Raw genomic sequence first — 26,077 nt, 5'->3', positions numbered from 1 at the left:
CAATTCTGCTTTTAAACATAAAGGAGACAATGTACAGGTGAAAATAATACATTCGAGGCCTCCATGAGGGGTGGAACTAATTGCTGATGTAACAGAAGACAAAACAGGAGTCAAGTCTGAAGACACAGGAGATCCAGTATTACACTCAGATTTTAACAGAACTTTCTAAGATATGCAGTCAAATGAGGCAGAAGGTATAGATAATATTCCTTTGGAATTTCGAAGCTGACTGGGGTACAAGGCAAGCAATTACTATTCAGATTGGTGTGTAGAATCCATGAGGCTGGAGGAGATATACCATCAGTCTTTCAGAAAAATAACATTACACAAAGATAGCAAGAGCAGGTAAGTGCAAGAATTGCAACACAATCAACTTAACAGCTCATCCATCCAAGTTGCCAACAAGAATAATAAACAGAAGAATGGAAAGAAAATTTAGTACCTTTTAAGGTGACAGTCGTTTGACTTGTGGAAAGGTAAAGGCACAAGTGAGTCATTTATGAAAATGCACTTTACAAGGGAAGCAAGAATTAAGCCTATCTCCTTCTTCCCCTCTTTCTGTCCATCTCCTTCTCCCCCTCTCTTTGTGCATCTCATCCTCTCCCCCCCCCCCATTCTTTGTTTATCTTGTCCTCCTCCCCCCCCCCCCCAAAACCTCCCTCCATCAGTTCTTCACCCCTCTCTCTGCCCATCTCCTCCTTCCCACTTTCCCTGCCCATCTTCTGCCCCTCCCCCTCTGAGTCCATCTCATTTTCGCCTCTCTCTCTATCCCATGCTTCGTTTATTGTTACTGCAAATGAAGCACAATTGGGAAATGAAGTAACTAAAAATGAATGGGTAAATCAGTTGGGATTATGATAAGGGGTACAGGAAACAGCTCTCCAGCAGCTCAATATACGTGGGTGACAGTTTCATTGGCAGTATTTCTCATAGTTTTAATCTGTGAAGAGTATCTGAAATAATTTGGTCACAAGCTTTTCAAGATGTTTACTAATAACATTCCCCCTTTACATATTTCATATATGATAAGGGGTACAGGAAACAGCTCTCCAGCAGCTCAATATACGTGGGTGACAGTTTCATTGGCAGTATTTCTCATAGTTTTAATCTGTGAAGAGTATGACTACAAAGTTTCAGATGATTCAGATTCCACAGTAGCATTCTCATCTTAAGTCGATACGGCATAAATACAACATTCCTCTTTCCTCTTAAGATTGAGTGCAACCTAAAAATCAAAACAGCACACTGTTCCACAAACAACTGTTGTTTAAAATTATACATACAGAGGAAGAATATATGAAGAAGTAACAATCTGTCTAATGGTTTAACTGCCCTAATACCCAAATTAAAACTAGCTACAAGAAATAAAACGAAACTGCACATTTTCACAGCACAGAATTTTCTTTTTTACAGTCAGTTTTAACAGAAAATCCGTACACTGTTGTTTAAATGTCCTTCTGAATGTTAATAGAGTATTGTGTTACAATTTGAAGTAAGAAGTAAAGAACTTATTGAGATTTTTACTAAGAACGTCTCCCCTATATATATTAAATATTTATTTATATAGTACATATATTTAAATATATACAGCAATGACTCTCTGAATGTTTATTAGAACATTGTGTAAAAATCTGAAATAATTTGGTCACAAGCTTTTCAAGATGTTTACTAATAACATTCCCCCTTTACATATTTCATATATGATAAGGGGTACAGGAAACAGCTCTCCAGCAGCTCAATATACGTGGGTGACAGTTTCATTGGCAGTATTTCTCATAGTTTTAATCTGTGAAGAGTATGACTACAAAGTTTCAGATGATTCAGATTCCACAGTAGCATTCTCATCTTAAGTCGATACGGCATAAATACAACATTCCTCTTTCCTCTTAAGATTGAGTGCAACCTAAAAATCAAAACAGCACACTGTTCCACAAACAACTGTTGTTTAAAATTATACATACAGAGGAAGAATATATGAAGAAGTAACAATCTGTCTAATGGTTTAACTGCCCTAATACCCAAATTAAAACTAGCTACAAGAAATAAAACGAAACTGCACATTTTCACAGCACAGAATTTTCTTTTTTACAGTCAGTTTTAACAGAAAATCCGTACACTGTTGTTTAAATGTCCTTCTGAATGTTAATAGAGTATTGTGTTACAATTTGAAGTAAGAAATAAAGAACTTATTGAGATTTTTACTAAGAACGTCTCCCCTATATATATTAAATATTTATTTATATAGTACATATATTTAAATATATACAGCAATGACTCTCTGAATGTTTATTAGAACATTGTGTAAAAATCTGAAATAATTTGGTCACAAGCTTTTCAAGATGTTTACTAATAACATTCCCCCTTTACATATTTCATATATACTTCTTTACCATACACATGTTCATCCAAACGTTTATTAGAGTATCATGTAAAAACAGGAAATAAATCAGTCAAGAACTTTTCTTACAGCATTTACCCTTTATGTATTTCATACTTATTTATGTACCATATACATTAAAAATATGTAGTTTATGTCTGTCCAAATGTTTATTAGGGTGTTGTTTAAAAATGTGAAGTAATTCAGTCAAGAACTATTGGAGATTTTTGGTAACAATGTTAAACAACAACTTACTTTTATATAGTAATATAGATATGGGTTTTTGTATACATATTTAAGAGTATGTAGTCTATGTCCATCCAAATGTTTACTAGAGGATCATGTAAAAATATAAATTAAAACATTCAGGAACATTTCAAGTTCTTTGCTAACTACATTTCCCCTTTACATATTATAAATTTATATCACATATATTAAAAAATATATAGCCTGTCTGTTTGAATGTGTATTAGAGTATCGTGTGAAAATATGAAGCAAATCGGTGAAGAACTTTTGTGTTATATTTTATACATGTATTTATACAGCACATATATTTAAAAAATTTATGCATCCCATGTCTGTATGAATACTAACTACAGTACCATATACAAATCTGAAGTAAATGATTCAAGAACTTTGCAAGATTTTTGCTAAAAACCTTTTCCTTTTAAGTAGTACATATATATTTACGTACCATATACATTAAAAATGTGTAGCCTACATCTGTTCAGTTATTAACTCTGCCTGAATGGGTCCCGAAAGTCCCAACTGTACCGACCAACCAACCACCATGTCGTCCTCAGACGATACGAATCACTGGATGCGATATGGAGCAGTGTGTGGTCAGCACACAGTTCTGCCAGCTGTTAACAGGTTTCATGACCAGAGCCATTACTTTTCAATCAAGTAGCTCCTCAACTGGCCTCACAAGAGCTGGATGCCCCTCGTTTGCCAATAGCACTTGGCAGACGTGAGGGGTCACCTGTCCAACTGCTAGCCAAGCCCACCAGAGCTTAACTTCGATGATCTGATAAGAACCGGTGTTACCACTGTGGCAAAGCCATTAGCATACAGTAATTCAGTGTTACGTCTGTCTGAATGTTCATAAAAGCATCATGTAAAAATTTGAAATAAATCGGTCAAAAACTCGTCAAGATATTTGGTAACAATGTTAAACTACAACTAGTCTTCATATAGATATATATGAACCAAGAGGGAACGTTAAGGATAGAAGAGCAAGAACAAAATGCTTGGATTAAAAGGAGTATAAGACAGGGACGAACCCTTTCTCCTCTATTATTCAATCTGTACATTGAAGAAGCAGTGACATTCAAGAGTGTGATTAAAATTCCAAGGTAAAGATACCAATGATAAGATTTGCTGCTGATATTGGTATCCTCAGAAAAACCAAGGAAGAATTACAGGACATACAAATGCACTGAACAGTTTACTGAGTGTAGAATGTGTACTGAAGGCAAGTTGAAGAAAGACAAAAGTAATGCATAGCAGAGTAAATCAGACTAGTGATGAACATAACATCAAAACTGGGGACCACAAAGCATATGAGGTGAAAGAATTCTGCTACTCTGGAAGAAAAACAATGAATGAAGAATGATGCAAGGAGGACATAAAAAGCAGGGTAGCACGAGCAAAGAGGATATTCCTGGTCAAAAGAAATCTACTAGTGTCAGATGTTGGTCTTAATTTGAGAAGGAAATTTCTGCAAAGTATGCCTGAAACACATTATTATATGGAAGTGAAAGTGTAGGCTGCAGGGGAAGGAGGGAGGAGGGGAATGGTGAAGAAAAGAATCAAAGCATTTGAGTTGTGGTGCTACAGAATAATGTTGAGAATTAGGTGGACTGGTAAGCTAAAATGAGAGGATTCTTTGCAGTGTCAGTGAGGATAGAAATCTCTTGAAAACATTTACAAGAAGAAGGGACAAGATAGTAGGGCATATATTACGATGCAAGGGAACAGTTTCCATTACGCTAGAGGGAGATGTAGAGGGTAAAATCTGTAGGGAAATCAGAGTGTTTTGAACAAACACTTGAGGACATTGGATGTAAATGCTACTCTGAGATGAACAGGTCGGCACAGGAGAGGAGGTCATGGCTGGCTGCATCTAACAAGTCAGATGAAAAATTTTTGTTGTTGTTGTTGTTGTTCTTCTTCTTCTTCTTCTTCTTCTTCTTCTTCTTCTTCTTCTTCTGCCTCTTCCCATTTCTTCTATAGGCTTGGCAGTGTTATATGAATTGAGGCAATGTTAGTGATAGTTGGTGACTGGATGCTCCTCTTGACACCAACACTCCCCCAGGATGGAATCTGTGTACCCCCAGTGTCTGCGTCTAGAGTAAATCTATGTTCAAGTGTGAGAATGTTTTTCTAAATGTTTGCATAGCGTGTATCCGAAGTGGAAAATTGGTATCAACTCATCACTCACCTTGTTAAGGATTTCCCAAACTGTGTTATATGGAACACTAGTGTTCCATTGAAAATAAATAAGCAGTCCTATTTATAACATGGTGTTTTTTCCCGTAACATTTTGATCATACTAATTCTTTTCTATAATGTCATTATAATTTCTGTGTTATTAGTTATGTTTTGAAACTGAAGTAATCACAAGTTTTCCTCATTTTTAAAAAAAAATTTATTAACCTTAAAAATAATGAGGTGTTCCATCAATGTACCAGGATTACTTCAAAAGAAAAGTTTGGAAACCCCTGATCTAGTTGGATGTGGGGAACCATCTAACAATCACTTCTGGGCTGGCTGGCTCATCAGCCATCATCATTAATCCTTGATGCAGATTTGGTATCTGGCAGGTTTGCCTCCATGTCCCGGAAGCAAAGCTTTAAAGCATTTGGCTTTTCAAGTGGGTTAACCAGTCACCTTACTGAGGACCAAAACAAAAAAAGCTGGCTTGTCTAGTATCAATATAATTAAATTATTAATTACATTATTAAATTATTAATTATTATTAAATTATTAATTAAATTATCTGCTGATGAATAAGCACAAGCAACTAATTATGATTCTCAGTTACTGCTTAATTCCAGCATTATTTTATTTTCTAGCTTAAGATGCTACATAAAAACATGTGAGTGTATATAAATGGAAGCTAATTTATTCATCGACCATGTATTCTATGAAGGTCATTCAATGAAAAATGCTTAATTTTAAAAAGTCATTAGTATATATAAGAAAATATCCTTTTAGGTGCATAAAATTTTATGTTTCTTCTGCTGTACACAAAGCTTTGAACAATTCCAGCTAATGGCATACGTATAGTGAACCATAAAAATGGCATCTGTGTAAGACACTCATTAGAATCAATGTGCTGTAATTGAATTCCTGCGAAAAATAAACCTTTTTGGGCATTAATAAATGTTTGGGTGCAAACTATTGTAATGATGCTGATGCACTTGAAGGGGGTACTGTTGGGTGATGGGTAAAGAGAGTTAAAAATGTCAGGAAATGCACAAACTGTGTCCATGATGAGCCACATACAGAATCAGAATGTCCTGTCACAAACATTGGTCCCGATGTGGTGAACTGCACAGTCACCATTATTCATGCGGGCTGGTTCATCACAACTTGACAATTGGCCCTACAGCAATTGGTGAGTATTGAAGTGCATGTGTGCAATGAGTGAGACTCTTGGATATTCAGAGATGGGCTCAAGATTGGTTCCATGTATGCTCACAACAGGTCACATAATTTTTTCAAGAAAATCCATTTCGTCTGAACTGTTGGAATGGTTTGAGGCCAGAGTAGAGGCCCTTCTGTCATGGACTGGTACAGGTGATAAAATTCAGGTGCATCACTTTGAGCTGGAAACAAAAAGGCAGTCTTTGGAATGGCACCACCATCAGTCACCAAAAATAAAATGCAGTGCCACTCCCTCTCTGTCAAAGTGATGATGACAATCTTCTGGGATGCTGATGGTGCCTTTCTTGTGGGTGTGTTGTCAAAATCATCAACCACTAATCAGAGGCATATGTGAAGGCTCTGAACATACTCAAGAACCATTTCTGACATTTTCGGTTTGACAACAATCAAAAAGAAATCTGGTCAAACACAACAATGCTTGCCCACACACAGGTCTCTCAACATGGGGACACACTGCCAAACTGGGCTGGACTTCACTGCCTCATGCATTCTATAGCCCAGACTTGGAGCCCTCGGAGTTTCATCTATTTGGGCCACCTAAGGATTCTATACATGAAATACACTTTGAAGATGTTGAGAGCACAATTGGTGCACTGAATACATGGCTATGAGCACAGACCACAGCTATTAACAATAGGGAATACTTGCTCTTACGCAACACTGGCATAAGGTCATAGAACATGATGGAGACCATGTAAAAAAATAGTATATGTAAAAGAAATGTTGATCAACATTGTCACAAAATCTTAACTTTTGAGGATAAGTGTGTTCTGAGTAAAAAATTGAGGGGCATTATTTATCGAATGAATCTCGTAGTATCTAATTTCTAGCAGAGGACATAAAAGATGTCAGTTTCCAATTTACTGCTTTACATTTTCTGGCAGATTTTAAAAGATTTCTATGCCAGCATATTGGATCATTTCTAAATTTCAAAGTGGATCAATATCTCTGTCATTTCGCTTCTAGACAGTAGTATTTCCAGTTTACAAACATTTATTTTTAATGGAAACAGAACTGTGGAAAATTTACTGAAGTAAATACAACAATTCTTAATGTGGCTTCCATATAATGTTTAATAACAACTGCCATCTGTATTGTTTCTATTGGATGATTACTTAATTGGCTTTAGCTGTATGACACACAAAAGAATGACACTTCCTGCCATTAAAGATGAGGAGGAAGAAATAAAAGCTTTGCAGTTTGTCATTGACACTGTAGGTCCTTCAGACACAGCAAAGGAGTTAGAAGACCAACTGAATGGACTAGATAGTGTCTCAAAAAGAGGTTATATGATAAATATCAACAAAGGTCAAACAAATGTAATGGAAAGTGGATAAATTAAATCAGGTTTTTCTGAGGGAAATAGATAAGGAACTAAGACACTAAAAGTAGAAGATGAGATTTGCTATTTGGGCAGCAAAATAACTGACAATGGCCAAAATAGACAGGGTATAAAATGCAGACTGGCAATAGCAAGAACAGTGTTTGTGAGAAAGTGAAGTTGTTAACTTTGAATATAAATGTTAGGAGGTTGTATCTGAAAGTGCCTGGAGGGTAGCTTTCTATGAAAGTGAAACATGAACAATAAGTAAATCAGAAAAGACAAGAATATAAGATTTTTAAAAGTGGTGCTACAGAAAGTGCTGAAGACTGCACGAGTAGATAGGATAACTGATGAGGAAGAACTGAATCAAACTAGGAAGAAAAGAAATATATGGCACAACTAGACTAAAAAAAAAGAATCAGTTGGTGGAAAACACCCTGAAGCATCAATGAATCATTAGTTTGGTAACAGAGGGAGGCGCATTTTGTTGGGAAGGGGTGGGGTGGTGGGTTGTGAGGGGACTTGTAGAGAGAGACAAAAGCTCAGCTACAGTAAGCAGGTTTAAGTGGATGTATGAGGGTTGTACCAAAAGTAAGGTTCCCATATTTTTTACAAATAGAAAACATTGTTTATTGTTATTAATTTATACATCCTTGAAAAGCTTACATTTTTGTCTATTTTTCAACATAGTCTCCATTTTTTTCGACACACTTTTGAAGACAGTGCTCCAGCTTTTGTACTCCTAAGTCAAAGAAGTCTCTCATCAACCCCTAGAGGAAGCATGTGACCTCTCCTCGGACTTCATCATTGCTCTTGAAGTGTTTGCCGCCTAAGTGTTTCTTTAGCATGGGGAAGAGGTGATAATCACTGGGGGCTATGTCTGGGCTGCACAGGAGATGGGGCATAACAGTCCACCCAAATTTCATCAAAAGCTTGTGTGTTTGACAAGTGACGTGGGGTCAAGTGTTGTCATAAAGAAGCACTACTCCCTCCTTCAATTGTCCTCTCCAGCAATTCTGGACTGCTTGCCACAGTTTGGCCAATGTTTCACAATATCTGTCTGAGTTTATTGTCGTCCCCGGTTGCATGAAATCGATGAGGAGCACACCCTTCAGGTCCCAAAACACAGTCACCATAACCTCTCCTGCCGACTGCATTTGTCTGAATTTCTTTGGTGGCAGTGAACTGGAGTGACACCACTGACAAGATTGTTGTTTTGTTTTGGGTGTGTAACGAAACACCCATGTTTCATCTCCAGTGATGATAGAGTCCAACAACTTCTCCTTGGTGCCTCCCCCCTCACACTGTTGAAGAATCTTGCAAGCACAGACAAGGCATTGCTCCTTGTGTCCATCAGTCAGCATCCAGGGGACCGAGCAAGAACACACCATGCGATAAGCCAACGTTTCTGTTAAAGTTGTTTCAACTGTGCTGTGGAAGGCATCAGGAATGCATCCAACAAGTTCACGGACAGTGACTCTCTGATCTTTGAGCAGCTCACTGCTGATCTTCTGGAAAATTGCATTCAAAACAGGCGGTCTTCCATTCCGTTTTTCATCGTGAATTTCCATGCGATCCTCAGCAAAAGCCCTGCACCATTTGCGGACGTGCTGAATAGACACACGCACTCTTCACCATACACCTCAGTCAGCTGCTGATGAATCTCTATGGGCAGTAACTTCCTTGCATGGAGAAACCGGATAATTGGTGGTAGCGGTGATCAACACTTCCATCTCTGATGGCTGCCAAGCCAACGCCGAGTGACGTAGTGAATCATGGATGGGCAGGCTCGAGAGTTGGGGAACCAATGTGCACAGCACTGTTGTCGGATTTAGCCTAGCACCTTCTCTCAAGGCTGTAGCTCATTGGGAACCGTACTTCTAGTACAACCCTCATAGGTTGCAGTAGATATGCGGAGATGGAGAGGCTTGCCTAGACAGTCTGTGTGGAGAGCTGCCTTAAACCACTCTTTGGACTGAAGACCACAACAACAAGTGAAGATGTACATACATGCAACTGCAAAACATCACAAAATATGTGGCAGAGGGTTTTTGCGTTGTGATATACATTAAGGTTTCTACCCATTTCTTTTATGAATGAAGTGTGAGATAAATGTTTGCTTGGACAACCTTGTATGAGCTGCTATTACCAAAAACTCTGCAGTATTAGTACATAGGGGACTGAAAAATATTGTGACCTGAAAGCCAGTTCTTGAAGATTTCTAAGAAGGTTCTTGTGCAATACATGGCATCTTCCTTCAAGTGTCCACAAATTACAAATTTCAAAGTCAAAGAAACCTATGACCATTCATGTTTTCTTTGTAGACATATGTTGCCCCCTGTTACTCTGACTCAAATAATATTTCTGACTTGAATAATATTTTAGTATCAGCTGTACAAGTACTTTGTAAGTTTTTCTGTTGTTATCAAACTAGTTTCCCATTCATACTAATAAAGCAAATGCTGCCATATAGTTTACCTAAAATTGAGTTTATGTGACTATTACTCTTCATATCTCTTCATCTGTTATTCCTAGATACTTGTAGAGGACTGCTTAGTTGAGACTCATTAACTGTGTAGTGGAATGATACTACAGAGTTAAGTTTCATGAGGAACATAAGTTTACAGTGCTGTATGTTAAAAGATAGTTGCCAATCTTTGCACCCATCTAATAACTTGTCAAGATCCACTTGCTATTACTACAGTCTGTACCAAATATAATGTCCTGGTAGATAAATGCATAAGTTGCAAAAAGTTTGAGATTGCAGCTAATACTATTTGCTACATCATTAAACATGTAACATGAACAATAACGGTGCTGAAATAGTTCATGAGTGGATGGCCACATGTCAGTGTCCAATGGGCACAATATTTTGAGAAGCAGCCACATTGCCATCATCAGGTGCACTGATGAATTGACTGACTAGGATCTGAAGTGGCATTTTCATTCAAACCCCCCCCCCCCTCCCGCTGTCCTGCCACTCTGTCAGCAGTCTGCATCCGGGGAGAGGACTGTGTCTACATCTACATCTACATACATACTCCAAAAGCCACCATATTGCACACAGCAAAGGGCACCCTGTACCACTACTAGTCATTTCCTTTCCTTTTCCACTTACAAATAGAGCAAAGGAAAAACGACTATGTATATGCCTCCACACTCATTCTTATTTCTCTTACCTTATCATCATGCTCTTATGAAAGACATACATTGGTAGCAGTAGAATCATTATACAGTTAGCTTTAAATGCTGGTTCTCTGAATTTTCTCAGTAGTGTTCCTCGAAATGCCTTCTCTCCAGGGATTCTCATTTGAGTTCCCAAAGAATCTCTGTAATACTTGTGTGTTGTTCAAGCCTACCAGTAACAAATCTAGCACACCACCTCTGAAATGCTTCCATGTTTTCCTTTAATCCAATCTGGTGCAGAAGACAAACACTCAGGTAGTACTCAAGAATGGGCCATACTAGTGTCCTACATGTGGTCTTCTTTACAGGTGAATCACACTTTCTTAAAATTCATCCAACAAACTGAAGTCAACCATTTCCCTTGCCTACTACAATCCTTACATGCTTGTTTCATTTCGTATAACTTTATAATGTTAAGTCTAGATATTTAATCAATGTAACTGAGTCAATCAACACACAATTAATGCTATGGTCAAATATTACAGGTTTGTTTTCCCTACTCATCTCCATTAACTTGTATTTTTCTGTATTTAGAGCTAGCTGCCTTTCATCATACCAACTAGAAATTTTGTCTGTCATCTTGTATTCTCCTACAGTCACTCAATGATGACACTTCCCATACACCACAGCACCATCAGCAAACAGCTGCAGACTGCTGCTTGCCCTGTCTGCCAGATCATTTATTGTACACAGAAAATAATAGTGAACATATCACACTTTGCTGGGGCACTCCAGATGATATCCTTGTCTCTGATGAACACTCTTCATTGAGGGCAACATACTGGGTTCCGTTACTTAAGAAATCTTCAAGTCACTCACATATCTGGGAACCTATTCCATAAGCTCGTACCTCCATTAACAGTCTGCATTGGGGAACCGTGGTAAATGCTTTTCAGAAATCGAGAAATATGGAATCTGCCTGTTGCTCTTCATCCAGTGGTCAAAGGACATCATGTGAAAAAAGGACAAGCTGAGTTTCGCATGGCTTATGCTTTCTAAAACTGTGCTGATTCATGGACAGAAGCTTTTCCATCTCAAGGAAACTTATTATATTCAAACGGATAATATGTTCAAGAATTCTGAAGCAAACCGATGTTAATGATACTGGTTTGTAATTTTGTGGGTCCATTCTTTTACCATTTTTATATAGAGGAGTTACCCACACTTTTTTCCAGTTGCTTGGGACTTTACGCTGGATGGGAGATTTGCAATAAATGCAAGCTAATTATGGGAACAGTGCCACAGAGCACTCATCGTAAAACTGAAAAATGAAATGTCGTGTGGCTAGGGCCTCCAGCTGAGTAGTAGACCGGTTGCCTCGTGCAAGTATTTTGAGTTGACACCACTTCGGCAACTTGCATGTTGATGAGGATGATATGATGATGGTGAAGACAACACAACACCCAGTCTCTGACCAGAGAAAATCTCTAATTCAGCAGGGAATCAACACTGGGCCCCTTTGCACAGCATTTGTAAAACTGAATTGGGATTTCATCTGGTCCTGGTGACTTACATTTTTTCAACTCTTTCAGTTGTTTCTCTATGGCAGGGATGTTTATTACTATGTCCTTATGGTCAAACAATGGTACGTTTGTATGATTCGATGGCATGAACAATTTCTGAAACACAAAATTTGAAACTTTGGCTTTCCTTTTGCTATCTTCTGCTACCATAGCAGACTGATCAATGAGTTGCTGGACAGAAGTCTTCAACCTGCTTAGCGATTTTATGCAGGACCAGGATTTTCTTGGGTTCTTGGCAAGATCTTTTGCTAAGGTATGATGGTAGTAGTTATTGTATGCTACAAACCTTGATCTTTTTACAGACAAACGAATCTCTACTAACTTTTGTCAGTAGTCATTAGGGCATTCTCTTTTGAATCAAAAGTGCAACAGCCTTTAGTTTCTTGTTGTTTTCTGAATTTCATTATTAAACCACAGTGGGCATTTTCCATACTTTCGTTTTTCATACACAGTGCATGAATTACAATCCATTTAAATTTTGTTCATAATTCTTCCACATCCATCATACTCTTACCCTTCCTGCTGACACATCTCTCCATCTGCAGTGTACACCCAGGCCTGCATACTGGATGTGTGTCTGCTATGGCTCTGCCTGCCTCTGAGGTTGTGGGATTTCTCCAACCTCTTCTTAACCAGACTAAGTGCGTATTCCCAAGCCTTTACTAATGATGTAGCCACTGTCACTTTTGGATCAGCAGTTTCCTTACTTAAATCTCAATTGGTTCTTTAATGACAAAGTCCCTGAAGTTAGACATCTGTGTTGTCATGGAACACTGCCTATAGGAAATACATGGAACGGATTACAACCACACTGAGGTTCCAACACAGACATCTCACTTCTGAGACTCTGTCAGTACAGAATTTATCAACACTCAAGTAAGGGAACTACCAAGCAATAGAGATAGTGGCTAAATCTTAAATAACACCTGGGAACCCAGCACTTATACTACAAATCTATACTCTGCAAGACACTGTGAAGTGCATGGCAAGGGGTACATCTCATGGTACCAGTTAACTGTCTGATTAAGAAGAGGATGTAGATATTCCACATCAAACTGACTTCAGGGGCAGTCAGGCCGACAACAGAAGTGCCAATAACATGTTTCACTGGGAGTGAACTGTGAACCACGGACAGTGTGACATGTTGGCAGGAGGAGGGGAGGGGGAGGAGATGTTGGACATGCACCCACCCCTTGCTGCATATTGTGCCATGCTACCTCCTACGAAGTCAGCTCATCAATGCACCTGATGATGGTGCTTGGCATGGTTGCTTCCCGAAATATTGTGCCCATCAGATGCTGACATCCAGCCAATCGTATGTGAATTATTTCATTATGAATTACACTTGGAGAAGCTGAGGAATCACAACAATGGCGTCACTATAATAATCCGGCTCCCAAGACTGTGCTAGTGTATGATGTTTTATTTATTATCTGTTTAGGAACACAATAGGCTCATAGGTTCTACAAACACTCTGTTGTTTGAACAATAAATTCTTAGATACGACTAAGTACAACATTCCATCTGTGAGAGACGTGCATTACTCTTTGGACTGTAGTTGCTTCTTGGGGAGCTAAAGCTAAAGCGAAAAGCAGAGATAGATGACACACACTGTTACAGTATGCAATCAAGGGCAGACATGTACAAATCTCAAACAGAATTGCAACTCATTGTTGTCCACCATTATAGGAAATTTTATTTTACTTTGATATTGCGACAGATGTGTTAAAAGTACTGAGGAGAAGAGACTGTAATTTTCCTCAAGGATATATTACACTGCTGAACAGGTACTTAAACAAGTTTCATTTTATCAAAACTGTATTTCAAAGAGTGAACATATGTGCAAGGCTTCTGTAGGACCTTCAGACATTTGGTTTGTGATGTTTGCATCAAGGGCTTAGGATACATTGGGAGATGTTTTTACTGATGACTGAAGTAATTTGCTCTTTGACTATACATTATCGTACCAAATGATAACTGAATTGCACTGGATCAGTTTCTGAAGCCTCTATTCAAAGTCCTAAATATTACCAGCAATTTATAGGTGACTGGCAAGGGTTTGCAGTTGCTCCTACACAATGAGATCATTAAGCACCATTAATTAATGTATTACAATTATCAGCAGAGACTACTGAATTTTCAACATCATGAAAGAGTCTAATGAAAAGCATTCAAGACAGTGAAGGGAATCTGCATTTTCTCTGAATGGATAATAACAAACAATTTAATGCAACTGATGATGTTTGGTTTGTGGGGCACTCAACTGTGCGGTCATCAGTGCCTGTACAAAGTCCAAATTTTTACACAGTTCAATTTTTTTCACAGTCCAAAATTTTAATGCAATTGAACTTTAATGAACACACAGTAGGTTACAGAACTAAAGTTTGTGGAATCTATGCTTTTTCTGTGGAAAATTTAATTTTGTTCCACGTAGATCATTACTTTTGACCTCTGATATGTTCTTGGTTTCTTGTACAAATAATGGTGAGTGATATAAACTGTCCAGTTACATAAATGAGACTTCCTGTCAAAAACCTGAAAAAACACCTTTTGCAGTGTAGATCAATGTGAGATGCACAGGAAGAGTGTCAATTAGGTTCTGGAAGGCACCAACATGGATTTGGAGCCACATCAACTCCAGTGCCATGGCCAGCTGTGCTTGCCTTCTCAGTTGAGGACCCACAGCGTAAACAGCCCAATCGAGGCGGAGCCCCCGATTCTCAATTGTATTTACATCTCAGGAGTTTGGTGGCCACGGGAGTATGGTGAACTCATCTTGGTGCTCTTTAAACTGCACACGTACACTGTGAGCTGTGTGAGATATTGCAGTGTCCTGCTGGTAGAAGCCAACAGGCCTAGGAAAAGCAAACTACATGTATGGGTCAACATGGCTCCAAAGGACAGATACATACTTGTGTTGATCCACTGTGCCGCCAACATATTCTCCACATTATAATGCCACCTGCTAGGGCCTGGACTTCAACAATTGTTGCAGGGTGTTTGCTTTCAGACGTTTCATGCTGTAAACACTAACAGCCATCAGTCTGATGGAGCATAAACATGATTCATGTGAAAAGGCCACTTGTCACCACTCAGTAGAAATCCAACTGTGGTACTCACATGAAAATTCCAGCCATTGTCGCTGATGAATAGCAGTCAGCATGAGTGCACGAACCAGGCACCTACTGCAAAGTTCCACGCACAGCAATGTTCTCTGAATAGTAGTTAAGGAGATGCTGTTGGTAGCCCCTTGGTTAATCTGGGTGGTCACCTACTCAACAGTTGCAAGTCTGTTTGCCCATGCGTATCTTCACAGCAATCATTCAGCCCTGTCATCTATGGCCCGTGGTGCATCACAGTCGTTTATTGCCAGTTTTGGATAGTGCCATTTTGCCAGGTACGGTATATTCTAACCATGGCGGCATGCGAACAGTTTACAAACTTAGCCAATTTGGAAATGTTTCCACCTTTGGTTGAGAGCCAATGATCATACCCTTTGGCCATCAGATAAATCGCTCCTTTCCCACATTACAACAATGACTGCACTGTTTTCTGCAACCTCACGACACACTTTATATACCCTCCACTGTTGGCACTGCCACCTGTCGTCCATGAGTGGTTATTGCATATTGATTTTGAATATAGGTGGTGGTCACTTTAATGTGACTGAACCATCTATAATGGTATTCATGTGGATGCTGCCTGACTTTGTGACTTGTCCTCTTTCCAGTTGCTATAATAGAATCAGCGAAAGAAGATCCCTGACAGATGGCAGTATTGATGCCAATTTTAAACTGCAAAGCACAGACAGCTGCAGGCAAAACCAATATTTGCCTATAGAGCTGCAATGCTGCTGAGGCATTGCCATAATAACTCCTACAAAATTTCATTACCTCACTGATTGAGGTAGACACACGCAGTAGCAGTGCCAAGCCCACTACAACTGTCAGGGATCTTCTTTCATCAACTCTATTATAGGAATGGTTCTCTGTTTATGGAACTTCCAGTATGTATTATAGTCAAGAGTACAATCAATTCAGTTGGAAATTACGTACACAATATTGCAGTTATTCCACTGGGCCCTGGAGTCTAGCTGAGCTGCTCTTCAATATTGCTAGTATTGATTGTACTATTTCTCTCATCTTCGCATCTACATTTACTCACATACTCTGCAATCCCCTTGAAGTGATTGACAGAGGATAAGTCTGACTGCACAGTGTATTACAATTTTTTTCAATTCCATTCCCGTGTAGAACACAGGAAGAATGACTGCTTAAATACCCCTGTGTGCATTGTTGTTGTTGTTGTGGTCTTCAGTCCTGAGACTGGTTTGATGCAGCTCTCCATGCTACTCTATCCTGTGCAAGCTTCTTCATCTCCCAGTACCTACTGCAACCTACATCCTTCTGAATCTGCTTAGTGTATTCATCTCTTGGTCTCCCTCTACGATTTTTACCCTACACGCTGCCCTCCAATGCTAAATTTGTGATCCCTTGATGCCTCAAAACGTGTCCTACCAACCGATCCCTTCTTCTAGTCAAGTTGTGCCACAAACTTCTCTTCTCCCCAATCCTATTCAATACCTCCTCATTAGTTATGTGATCTACCCACCTTATCTTCAGCATTCTTCTGTAGCACCACATTTTGAAAGCTTCTATTCTCTTCTTGTCTAAACTATTTATCGTCCATGTTTCACTTCCATACATGGCTACACTCCATACAAATACTTTCAGAAACGACTTCCTGACACTTAAATCTATACTCGATGTTAACAAATTTCTCTTCTTCAGAAACGATTTCCTTGCCATTGCCAGTCTACATTTTATATCCTCTCTACTTCGACCATCATCAGTTATTTTGTGCATTACAATTAATCTAATCTCTTCTTTGCTGTCCCAACAGGAACAATACACATGAGGCTGCACATTTTCCTACATTCCTCATTTAATACTGGTTCTTGAAACATTGTAAGTAAGCTTTTGTCAGATTGTTACTATCTGTCTTTCAGCATCTGCCATTTCAGATTTTTTTTTTTTTTTTTTTAGCATTTCTATGACACCATGACACCCTACCATGGGTCATATAAATATATAAATGTCCACATTTACATCTACACTCTGCAAAATGTTGTGAAGTGCATGCAGAGTTTACTTCCCATTGTTCCAATTATTATGGCTTCTTCCCATTCCATTCCTGTATGGAGCACATGATGAATGACTGTTTAAATGCCTCTGTGCACACTATAATTAATATCATCTTGTCCTCATGATTCCTGGGGTGGGGATGTGGGGGTGGTGGTGGGGGTAGTATGATATTCCTAGAGTCATTATTGAAAGCCATTTCCTAAAAGATTGTAGTTAGGCTTTCTCAGGATAGTTTGCATCTACCTTCAAGTGTCTGGCAGTTCTTTTTCTTCAGCATCCCTGTCACATTCTCTGATGGCTCAAATAAACATGTGACCATTCACACTACTTTTCATTGTCTAAATTTTGCTGTGAGTCCTGTTTGGTAGGAGTACCACACACTTGAGTAATATTCTAGAATGGGTCACACAAGTAGCTTATAAGCAATCTGTTTTGTACACTGACTGCATTTCCATAGCATTTTACCAATAAACCATTGTAGACTGATTGTATTTCCATAGTATTCTACCAATACACCAACATCTACCACCTGCTTTACTTATGACTGAAAATAAGGCATACTTTGCTTTGTATACAAAGTGTTTAAAAAAAAGTGTTGAATATTTTCAGAGCTGGTAGTAACCATCAAAACAAGAAAAAAAAGTCCAATAAACTTGGGCTCTAAAATGCATATCTTAAGAGCTATGAGCACTTGTCCGTCTACAATACTCTGAAACATCTCTCTTCAACTGCAAGTGCTTTGCTTTTCATATTTTGGGAGGAGGTAGCATGAACTGAAACAAGAACAAAATGTCCAGCAAACATAGGCTCTAAAGCGCATACCTTCAGAGCTATGTGTGCTTATCCATCTTCGCTACTGTGAAACACATCTCTTCTACTGAACAGGTGGTCACACCTTTTCAGGTATTCATTTGGAGCCAATGTTTACTGGAAATTTTTTTTCTTGTTTTGGTCTATATCACTTCCTCCAAGAATATGGAAATTAAAGAGGTGGCAATAGAAGAGATGTGTTCCACGGTATGAAGGTGAAAAGTGCTCACAGCTTATAAAGTACGCATTTTTGAGCCCATGTTTACTGGATTTTTTGTTCTTTATTTTGATGGCTACTACCACTTCTCAAAATATTTGACACTTTTTTTTAACAAATTATGTTATCAATATCCTCTACTAGATCTATTTGGTATGGGTCTCACAATTTGGAGCAGTATTCTAGGATGCAATCCTAAACACATTGAGTTGCAGACAGGCACAATGAAAAGACTATTACACATCTAGCTTTCAGCCACAGCCGTCCTCAGAAAAAACGCACACACACATTCACACAAGCAAGATTTCACACACTCATGACCATCAAGTGCGGCAGCGCGGACTGGAATGTAACTGTCTTATTAAGGGGCAGTCTCTAGTGGGGCAGGGAAGGGGGAGGGACAGCCAGATATGGGTGGGGGGAGAGAAGAGTGCTGTCTGACAGAGCATGCAGGGACTTGATGAAGGCATGAGAAGACTACCAAGTGCAGTGTCAGGAGGCTGTGGGGCAGGGAGGTGGGTGGTGGGGGACAGGGTGAAAAGGAGAGAAGCGGCAAAAGAGAAAGACAGGCAGGTATGCTGGCAGAGGGCGGCATACAGTGAAGGTGAAAAGATATGAAGAGGGAGGAGGTGATAGCACAGAGGATGCGGAAACTGTTGGGTGGAGGGTGTGTGGCCAGTAGGTTACTGTAGGTTAGGCTGGAATAATTTTGGGAGTGGAGAATGTGTTGTAAGGGTAACTCCCATCTGCACAATTCAGAAAAACTGGTGGAGGAGGGGGGATCCAGATGGCCTGGGTTGTGAAGCAGCCATTGAAATCACTTACATTATGTCCAGCTGCATGTTGTGTCACAGGGTGGTCTACCATGCTCTAGGCCACAGTTTGGAGGTGGCCGCTCATCCTGGTGGACAGTTTGGTTGTCCTAATATTACTGACATTCCAACCTGGAGTTTCTTCTGATAACTCTCCATCCAAGGTAACATGCAGCATCCTCCCTACCAAGAATGCCTCAATTTAGTTACAAATTTTGTTTGACACCCCATATTGACTATACTTTTATTAATAAGTGTTGGTGTCAAACTGAGAGACAAATGCTTTTTAGAAACGAAGTGAAGTGCAGCAATTGAATGGTGACAACTTTCTATGATTTTGCCAGTTAGGAACATTTGAAGGCATGTTCCCACACTTCACTCTTTGTTCTGTTATTATCTATTTAAATTTATGTTTCATCAACCAATACCTGGACGCTAATACTTGTGTCACAGAAAAACTTAACAGGTTTGCAAAATTTTTCTGTAGTTTGGGAGAAGTCCTCCATTAACAAACCAATTTTTCACATTGTCCTTCTGGTCATTGAGTATACTTCAACTTAACTGGTATCTTTCACGCAGTAGATCCTCTTCCTTAAGATGCTTTGTAATATGGGTTTTATATGAATGAATCTCTGCATCTTTACTTACTTTCTAGATACATAGTTTTTCTAAAATTTGATTGACTATTACCTTGAAACTGAGCCACAGATCCTCTGCATATCCACTGCATAAATTAAATGATTGTAGCTTGTGTCCAAAAATTAGGTACCTTTCTCCTTAAACAGTTTACTTGTGTACAATATTTTTTGGATTATTTGAGAAGGATGTTACTAATGTAAAGTGTACACAGCATTACAAAATTCTATTATAAAATGTTTACAGTTATTATTATTATCGCCACTCAAATACTGCATTATTGTTTCCAAAGAAAAAAATTTGTTCATCTAAATACATTTTGTTACTAGTGAGATATTGTAATGACAATGTCGGTTACATACATATTACACGTTTCTTACAAACAAAGTAGTGCCAAACACTCATCATGTGTCTGAAAGCTAGCAAAGCTTTCAGTCTTTAGTCTTTAGTGTGTGCCTGTTGATGACAAATCAATGCTTCTGCTATTCGGTGAGTGATCTCCTGTACTCCTAAAATATATTACACACATTAGTAGAAATGCAAACAAGAATATTACCTTACTACAGATTTATAAAATTCTACTGATTTAAAATCACACTATAGTATGTCTGAAAACTGAAGAATGAAAAGGTATGTCCCCACTCTCTCTACACAGCTGCATCAGGAGCAGCACCTTCAGGAGAATTTCGTTGAAATGGACTCCAGCAAAATCCTACATTCTTGATTTTGTGATCTCTTTTATAGTTCAAGTTGGCAGAAAAATGTCTGCCACTGGGCTTGCCTAATATAGCTAATGAACAACAATTGGCATCTAACATAATTCACCTAAGCTGTCAACATTCAATCTATTTCTTTACAAATGGATTAAATGTTTGAAATATTGAAGGTAGTACAGATAAAATACAAGGTGCGACAGGTTATTTACTGCTTGCACTGAAACCCGACTGCAATTATAAGACTCTAAGGACATGAAAGGGAAGCAAAGATGAGAAGAGAGTGAGACTGTAATCTATCCTCAGTGTAATTCGATCTGTGGTGTGTGCTATCAGTAAAGGAAACCAAGGAGAAATCTGGAAATGTAATTAAAGTTCATGGAAAAGAAATGAAACCTTTGAGGTTTCCCAATGACAACATAATTCTCCAAAGTGGGCAAAGAACTTGGAAGAGCAGTTGAAAGGAATGATTTTGAAAAGAGATTATCGGGTGAAAAATCAACAATAGTAAAATAAGGGTATCATACTGTAGTCAAATTAAATCAGGTGACGCTGAGGAAATTAAATCTGGCAATGAGACACTAAAGGTAGGCAATGAGTTTTGCTATTTGGGCAGCAAAATAACTGAGGATGGCCAACGTAGAAATGACATAAAATGCACACTGGAAATAACACGAAAGAGTAATATCTTAACATCTAATATAAATTTGTGTTTGGCAGTATTTTATGATGGCAAATTTCTGGAGTGTAATCTCGTACAGAAATGAAATTGGGACAATAAGAAGTTCAGACAGAAAGAGAACAGAATCTTTTGAAATGTGGCACTACAGAAGAATGTTTTAAGATAAGACATGCTGATTGAGTCATTAATGAAGTACTACTGAATTGAAGTGGAGAAACATAACTTTATGGCAGAACTTGGCTACAGAAAGGCATCAGTTGATAAGATACATTCTGATGCACAGTAGTGGAATAGTAGTCGGTTCAGTAATGGATGGAAGTGATTCTTTTTTTTTTTTTTTTACAAGTTGCTTATTTAAAATTTTGTAACATTTACAATAATACTTTGTGTAGTGGTTACTAACTTGAAATTCATCAAACTTACAGTATTAACATCTACTATAATTACCACAAATTTTTATTCCATTTTAGGGATCCAGCTCAAAGTATCATTCTGTCCTTCATGAAATCTTCCACAGAGTAGTAGCATCGTTCAGTTAGAAAATCATGTAACTTGCCTTTTAAAATATTTATCTTCATATTCATTATGCCACACCCTTTTATTGGGTTGTGAATTTTCATGGCTATATACTGAGGAGTCTGAGCACGCAGTTTTAAGCGATGAGAGATGAGCATAAAGCTCTCTTTATGTCTCGTGTCATATGAGTGTTCAAAATGATCTCTCTCTCTCTCACACACACTTTTTATTTTTTAATAGATCAGCTCTGCTGCATAGGAAAAGAACCACCTCAAAGATGTATAAAGAGGGGTCAGTTAATATTATTAGGTCTTTAAATAATGGTCGACATGATGCATTGCAGAGCACATGTTGCGAATGATTGTTTTTTGTAACTTTAAAATTCGTGTAACATTTCCCGAGTTTCCCAAAAAATTATGCCAAACCGAATAACCGATTCAAAGTAGCTATAATATGCTATTTTCCTTGTGGCCATATCAGTGCCACAGGCTAAAGTTACCATTGCAAGTGAAAAGCTGTTTAATTTATTTGCTAGATATTCTATATGAGAATTTCAACTCAAAGTTCCAAGTTTATTCCCAGGAACCTGAATCAGTCAAGTTCTTCCATTTTTTGATTGTTGTGAGTGACACAGATTTCTTCAGTTTTTGAATGTTTGGTTTTAAAACTCATCATGTGGGTTTTTGAAATGTTTAGCCTTAAGCCATTTTGACTGAACCATGTTTCCAGGTTGCTTAACGTATTCATGACACTCTGTGGTATATTGTCAGAGTTTTCATTTTCAATTAGAGCAGAAGTATCATCTGCAAACTAAGTTAAATGAGTATTTATATTGAGAGGCAAGTCATTTACATAGAACAGGAATAAAATGGGTCCAAGGATTGAGCCTTGAGGAACACCTTGTGACATAGTTTTTTCCACTCGAAGAAGGGATCCACTCCATTTGATTTGATTCCTAGCTTTTGTTTCCTCTGCAAGAGATATGATTCAAACCAATCCCTTATTCCATACCTGTTGAGTTTGAAAAGCAACAGGGCGTGGTTTATAGAGTCTAATGCTTTTGTAAGATCACAGAATATACCTGTGACCAATCAGAGAAGTATTTTGGTGACTATGTACATTTTTTAAAAAATATTACAAACACTGCATTAAAATTGCTTTATTTGTAAAATAGTTTGTAATACTCTATATACGACGCCAATTATATTTTCTGAACAAACTTTTTGCGTAATTGATGTCAGTACGGTCGAACTCTCCTAAAGACTCGCATAACGATACCTCATCAATTCTGAATGTAAGTTAATCTCTGATATTCGCGAAATTTTCGAATACGGAATAATGCCCTTTTAAATAAATATTTCATCCCACAGGCAGTACGAGAAACCTGTGCGAATGGAGAAGGCTGATGAAGCAGAAAGTCCCAAAGATGCATGGATGGTACTATTGCCATAACCTATATTGTTAATATGAGTGTTTCAAAATCAAATGTAATTTCCAGAACACTTTGCTTTTCAGATACGTCCATGTGAAATTTATGATGATGAATATAGCGACTGTGCCAGCTTTAAAGCAAGATTTCATCAATATTTCGTTTTCGGAAAATTCGTTGACTGTTCTCAGTGGAAACACGATTACGAAAACTGTGTCCGCTGGAGAGACAGCAAAAATTTTAAAGCATGCGTAAGTAATACCGTTTAGCATAAATAAACCTTTAGGTGAATTCAAAATTAATATCACCAATTTAGAAGTTGAACCTGTAGGTGGAACAAACACGCGAAACAGGTGCTTACATAACCTTTTACAAAAGGCCTCATCTGTAATCAAAACCAAATGCTTTATTTTTTTTTGGGGGGGGGGGGCAGATAGTCATAAATTTTACTTATATTTGGTGTAACTCTGGTGTGTCTGTATAATTTATTGTGAATAATAGTGAGCTAATGACGCTGCAAACAACACAGAATTGTGTATTTCGTTTGTAATTTAAAAGGAAATCCTAATTGAAACTGCCAGCCAAAAATAAATGTTCATACCATATTATCTTGTTGCTATGCCCACCAACCACAGGCATAATTTAAATTCCTGTAAGAACACTAACTTGCAAAATGTAAGTTGAACTTGCTATGTTGTAATTAAGGAATGCAAAACAAACTCAAAATCTTCCAAAGAAACAAATTACAGAAATAACTTTTGTAGTAAGCTGCATGTATAAATGTTGTTTCCTTCCTAACACATACTGCAGATGAAAAGCTTTTGGGTTTCCACCTGAATATAAGGCTGAAACTATGCAAAATTATAATACATGTTCTTCACTTTATTTTCAGGTGTGTGTGTGTGTGTGTGTGTGTGTGTGTGTGTGTAGTATATTTGGTAGGGGGCTGCTCACTTAAGGCAAATGCCAGAATGGGTCCTTCAAAAAGATACAGCCAATTACATTCCCCATTCTTCCTCAGTTCAAGCATGTGCTCTGCCTCTAATGACCACATTGTCAACACGACAGTAAAAACTAATTTTTTTTCTTTTACTTATACAGTAAAATGTGCCCACTGACTTGCTGCAGGTTAAGACATTTATTTTATGGTGTTGCATAGCCTCAGTTTTGAGAAAGTGGTATGCAACTAACCTTTCATATCTGGTCAGCATGACATTTCCTCAAATTTTGTAATAAGCCTGATCTCAAGGTCTTACCTTAGCAGTGCCACTACTGAAACATTAAAAATTTTAGGGGACATTTTACTGTTATTCTTTGAACCCCTTCAAGGTCTGAAATTAGATGTGATTGATACAGGTTCCACACTGACCAGGAATAGTCCAGAAAAGGACTAAGGCACACGTTATCTTGCTTCACACTTTCCTTTAGAAGTCTCATTATGTAGAAGACCATATTTGCCTGGCAAATAAGAACCTCATGCATTTTACTCTTCCATGTCATCTGCAGACACTTGAAGTTAGAATGTACCCTAAGTTATAATCTCTTAATTGTGTTGCTGAAAATTGAGACTGCTGTTTAAGCCATTAAAACCTTACCAACTCATTTACAGTAAAAGTAATTCAGATATAATATTTGTTAAGTGACAGCCAAGAAATTGTACATAGCTTCCTTGTTCGTACTGTTGTGATTTCTACTTCTTTGGTGAAAGACAGATTTTTAATTTGCATTATAACTCGACATACATCTAGACCTTCTCTGTCATTGTCTTTAAGTGCTCATTGTGTTCAGCGCATATATATAAACATAATTTAGCGTCTTGACACCAAAATGATATGTTGGATCCTAATAGGAAACTGGTTTATCATGAAATTAGGGCCACTATCTCTTGTCAGATCAAAAATTGGTGCATTGCTGATACAATTAACTGTGTTCATGCATTAAACACTAAGAAATGAAAGCAAGGCAGTTACAGGTTACTGGACACACACTGAATCGAATGAAACTCACTTGCTCCCTTATCAGTGCACATCAGGAAGTACATCTGCACACAGCTTGGACGTGGGTGCATTTTGTTGTACCAGATTTTGTCATTTGCAAAGTGTAATAAGAGTGGCAGTACTAAAGTAACACCCCATTTTGAGAATTTAATAATAATAAATTAAGGATACACTTAGTACTACGTGTTTATGTCTTAATTTCAAACAGAAGAAAATGCCGAAATTATTCGTTTCATTTATTCTTGCAGGATGAGTTAATAAAAAGCGAGAAGAAGCGCCGATATGAACGCTTGAAGGCACATATCGACAACGACATTTGGGAGAAAAGGGATGCACCTCCAGAAGACTGGAATAAACCTCTTCCAGAATGGATGCAGAATGAGTACAAAGACACGTACTTAGCACATAAAGCGAAAGAATTTAATGATCCAAAAGCTTTCAAAGAACCAGAAAGAACATTGTGTGTGATATCGTGAAATTTACTTAAACCAATAGTTAAACTGACTGTCGCTCATTATTATAGTGTGAAAGGGTTCATGTTGTCCACGTGGAAAAAATTAGCCTCCACTAAATAATTTTAGCGAACAAATAAATTATTAAAACCTATCTAATTCATTTCTTTTACCATTGCTTGACAAACTGTATGTGGGAAGCACTTACGCATATTTTACCAGCGCACACCTTGCGTTAAATTTCATTCGTATCCCAGATACATAATGTATCCATTTACAAAATCCTAATCTCGATCATAACAGCATTGCTTGCATCTGTTGTGCCTGTGTCATTCAATAACAAACAAAAACACATTCACATGCATCAAATCGAGCACAGCACTAAACATTTGAAAGAACAATTCCCAGCAGGAGTACCAACTGGCAAAAGCAAACAAGTTCGTAAAATCACTGGAAACTGCTGATATAGCGATTTGATCATGAAATATATGCGTGAATAGCCAAAATAAGTACGCTGCAAACTTTTCCAGTGTTTAGCGTGAGAAAGTACTAGCTTGCGCGAAACGTGACTATCTAGTACGATTCCG

At 38.1% G+C, this 26,077-nt stretch overlaps 1 protein-coding gene and 1 long non-coding RNA gene across 2 annotated transcripts; one reads left to right on the top strand and one right to left on the bottom strand.

Moving 5' to 3' along the window:
• Nucleotides 1-5,058: 5,058 nt before the first annotated feature.
• Nucleotides 5,059-25,856, bottom strand: LOC124715915. Its single transcript, XR_007005655.1, has 3 exons — nt 25,699-25,856; nt 19,079-19,248; nt 5,059-5,273 (listed from the first exon to the last, which is right to left on the bottom strand). It is a non-coding gene; the product is annotated as an uncharacterized LOC124715915 (long non-coding RNA).
• On the top strand, nt 22,821-25,644 carry LOC124715899 (UPF0545 protein C22orf39 homolog). The gene is made up of 4 exons (XM_047243131.1): nt 22,821-22,906; nt 22,983-23,049; nt 23,128-23,292; nt 25,287-25,644. Coding segments are annotated over exons 1-4 (462 nt in total). The 5' UTR covers nt 22,821-22,904; the 3' UTR covers nt 25,515-25,644.
• Nucleotides 25,857-26,077: the final 221 nt, after the last annotated feature.

This window comes from Schistocerca piceifrons, chromosome 1 (genome assembly GCF_021461385.2).
Source record: "Schistocerca piceifrons isolate TAMUIC-IGC-003096 chromosome 1, iqSchPice1.1, whole genome shotgun sequence".
Lineage (NCBI taxonomy): Eukaryota > Metazoa > Arthropoda > Insecta > Orthoptera > Acrididae > Schistocerca > Schistocerca piceifrons.
The sequence above is the reverse complement of the archived record's forward strand: the minus strand, read 5'-3'. Positions and strand labels throughout refer to the sequence as shown.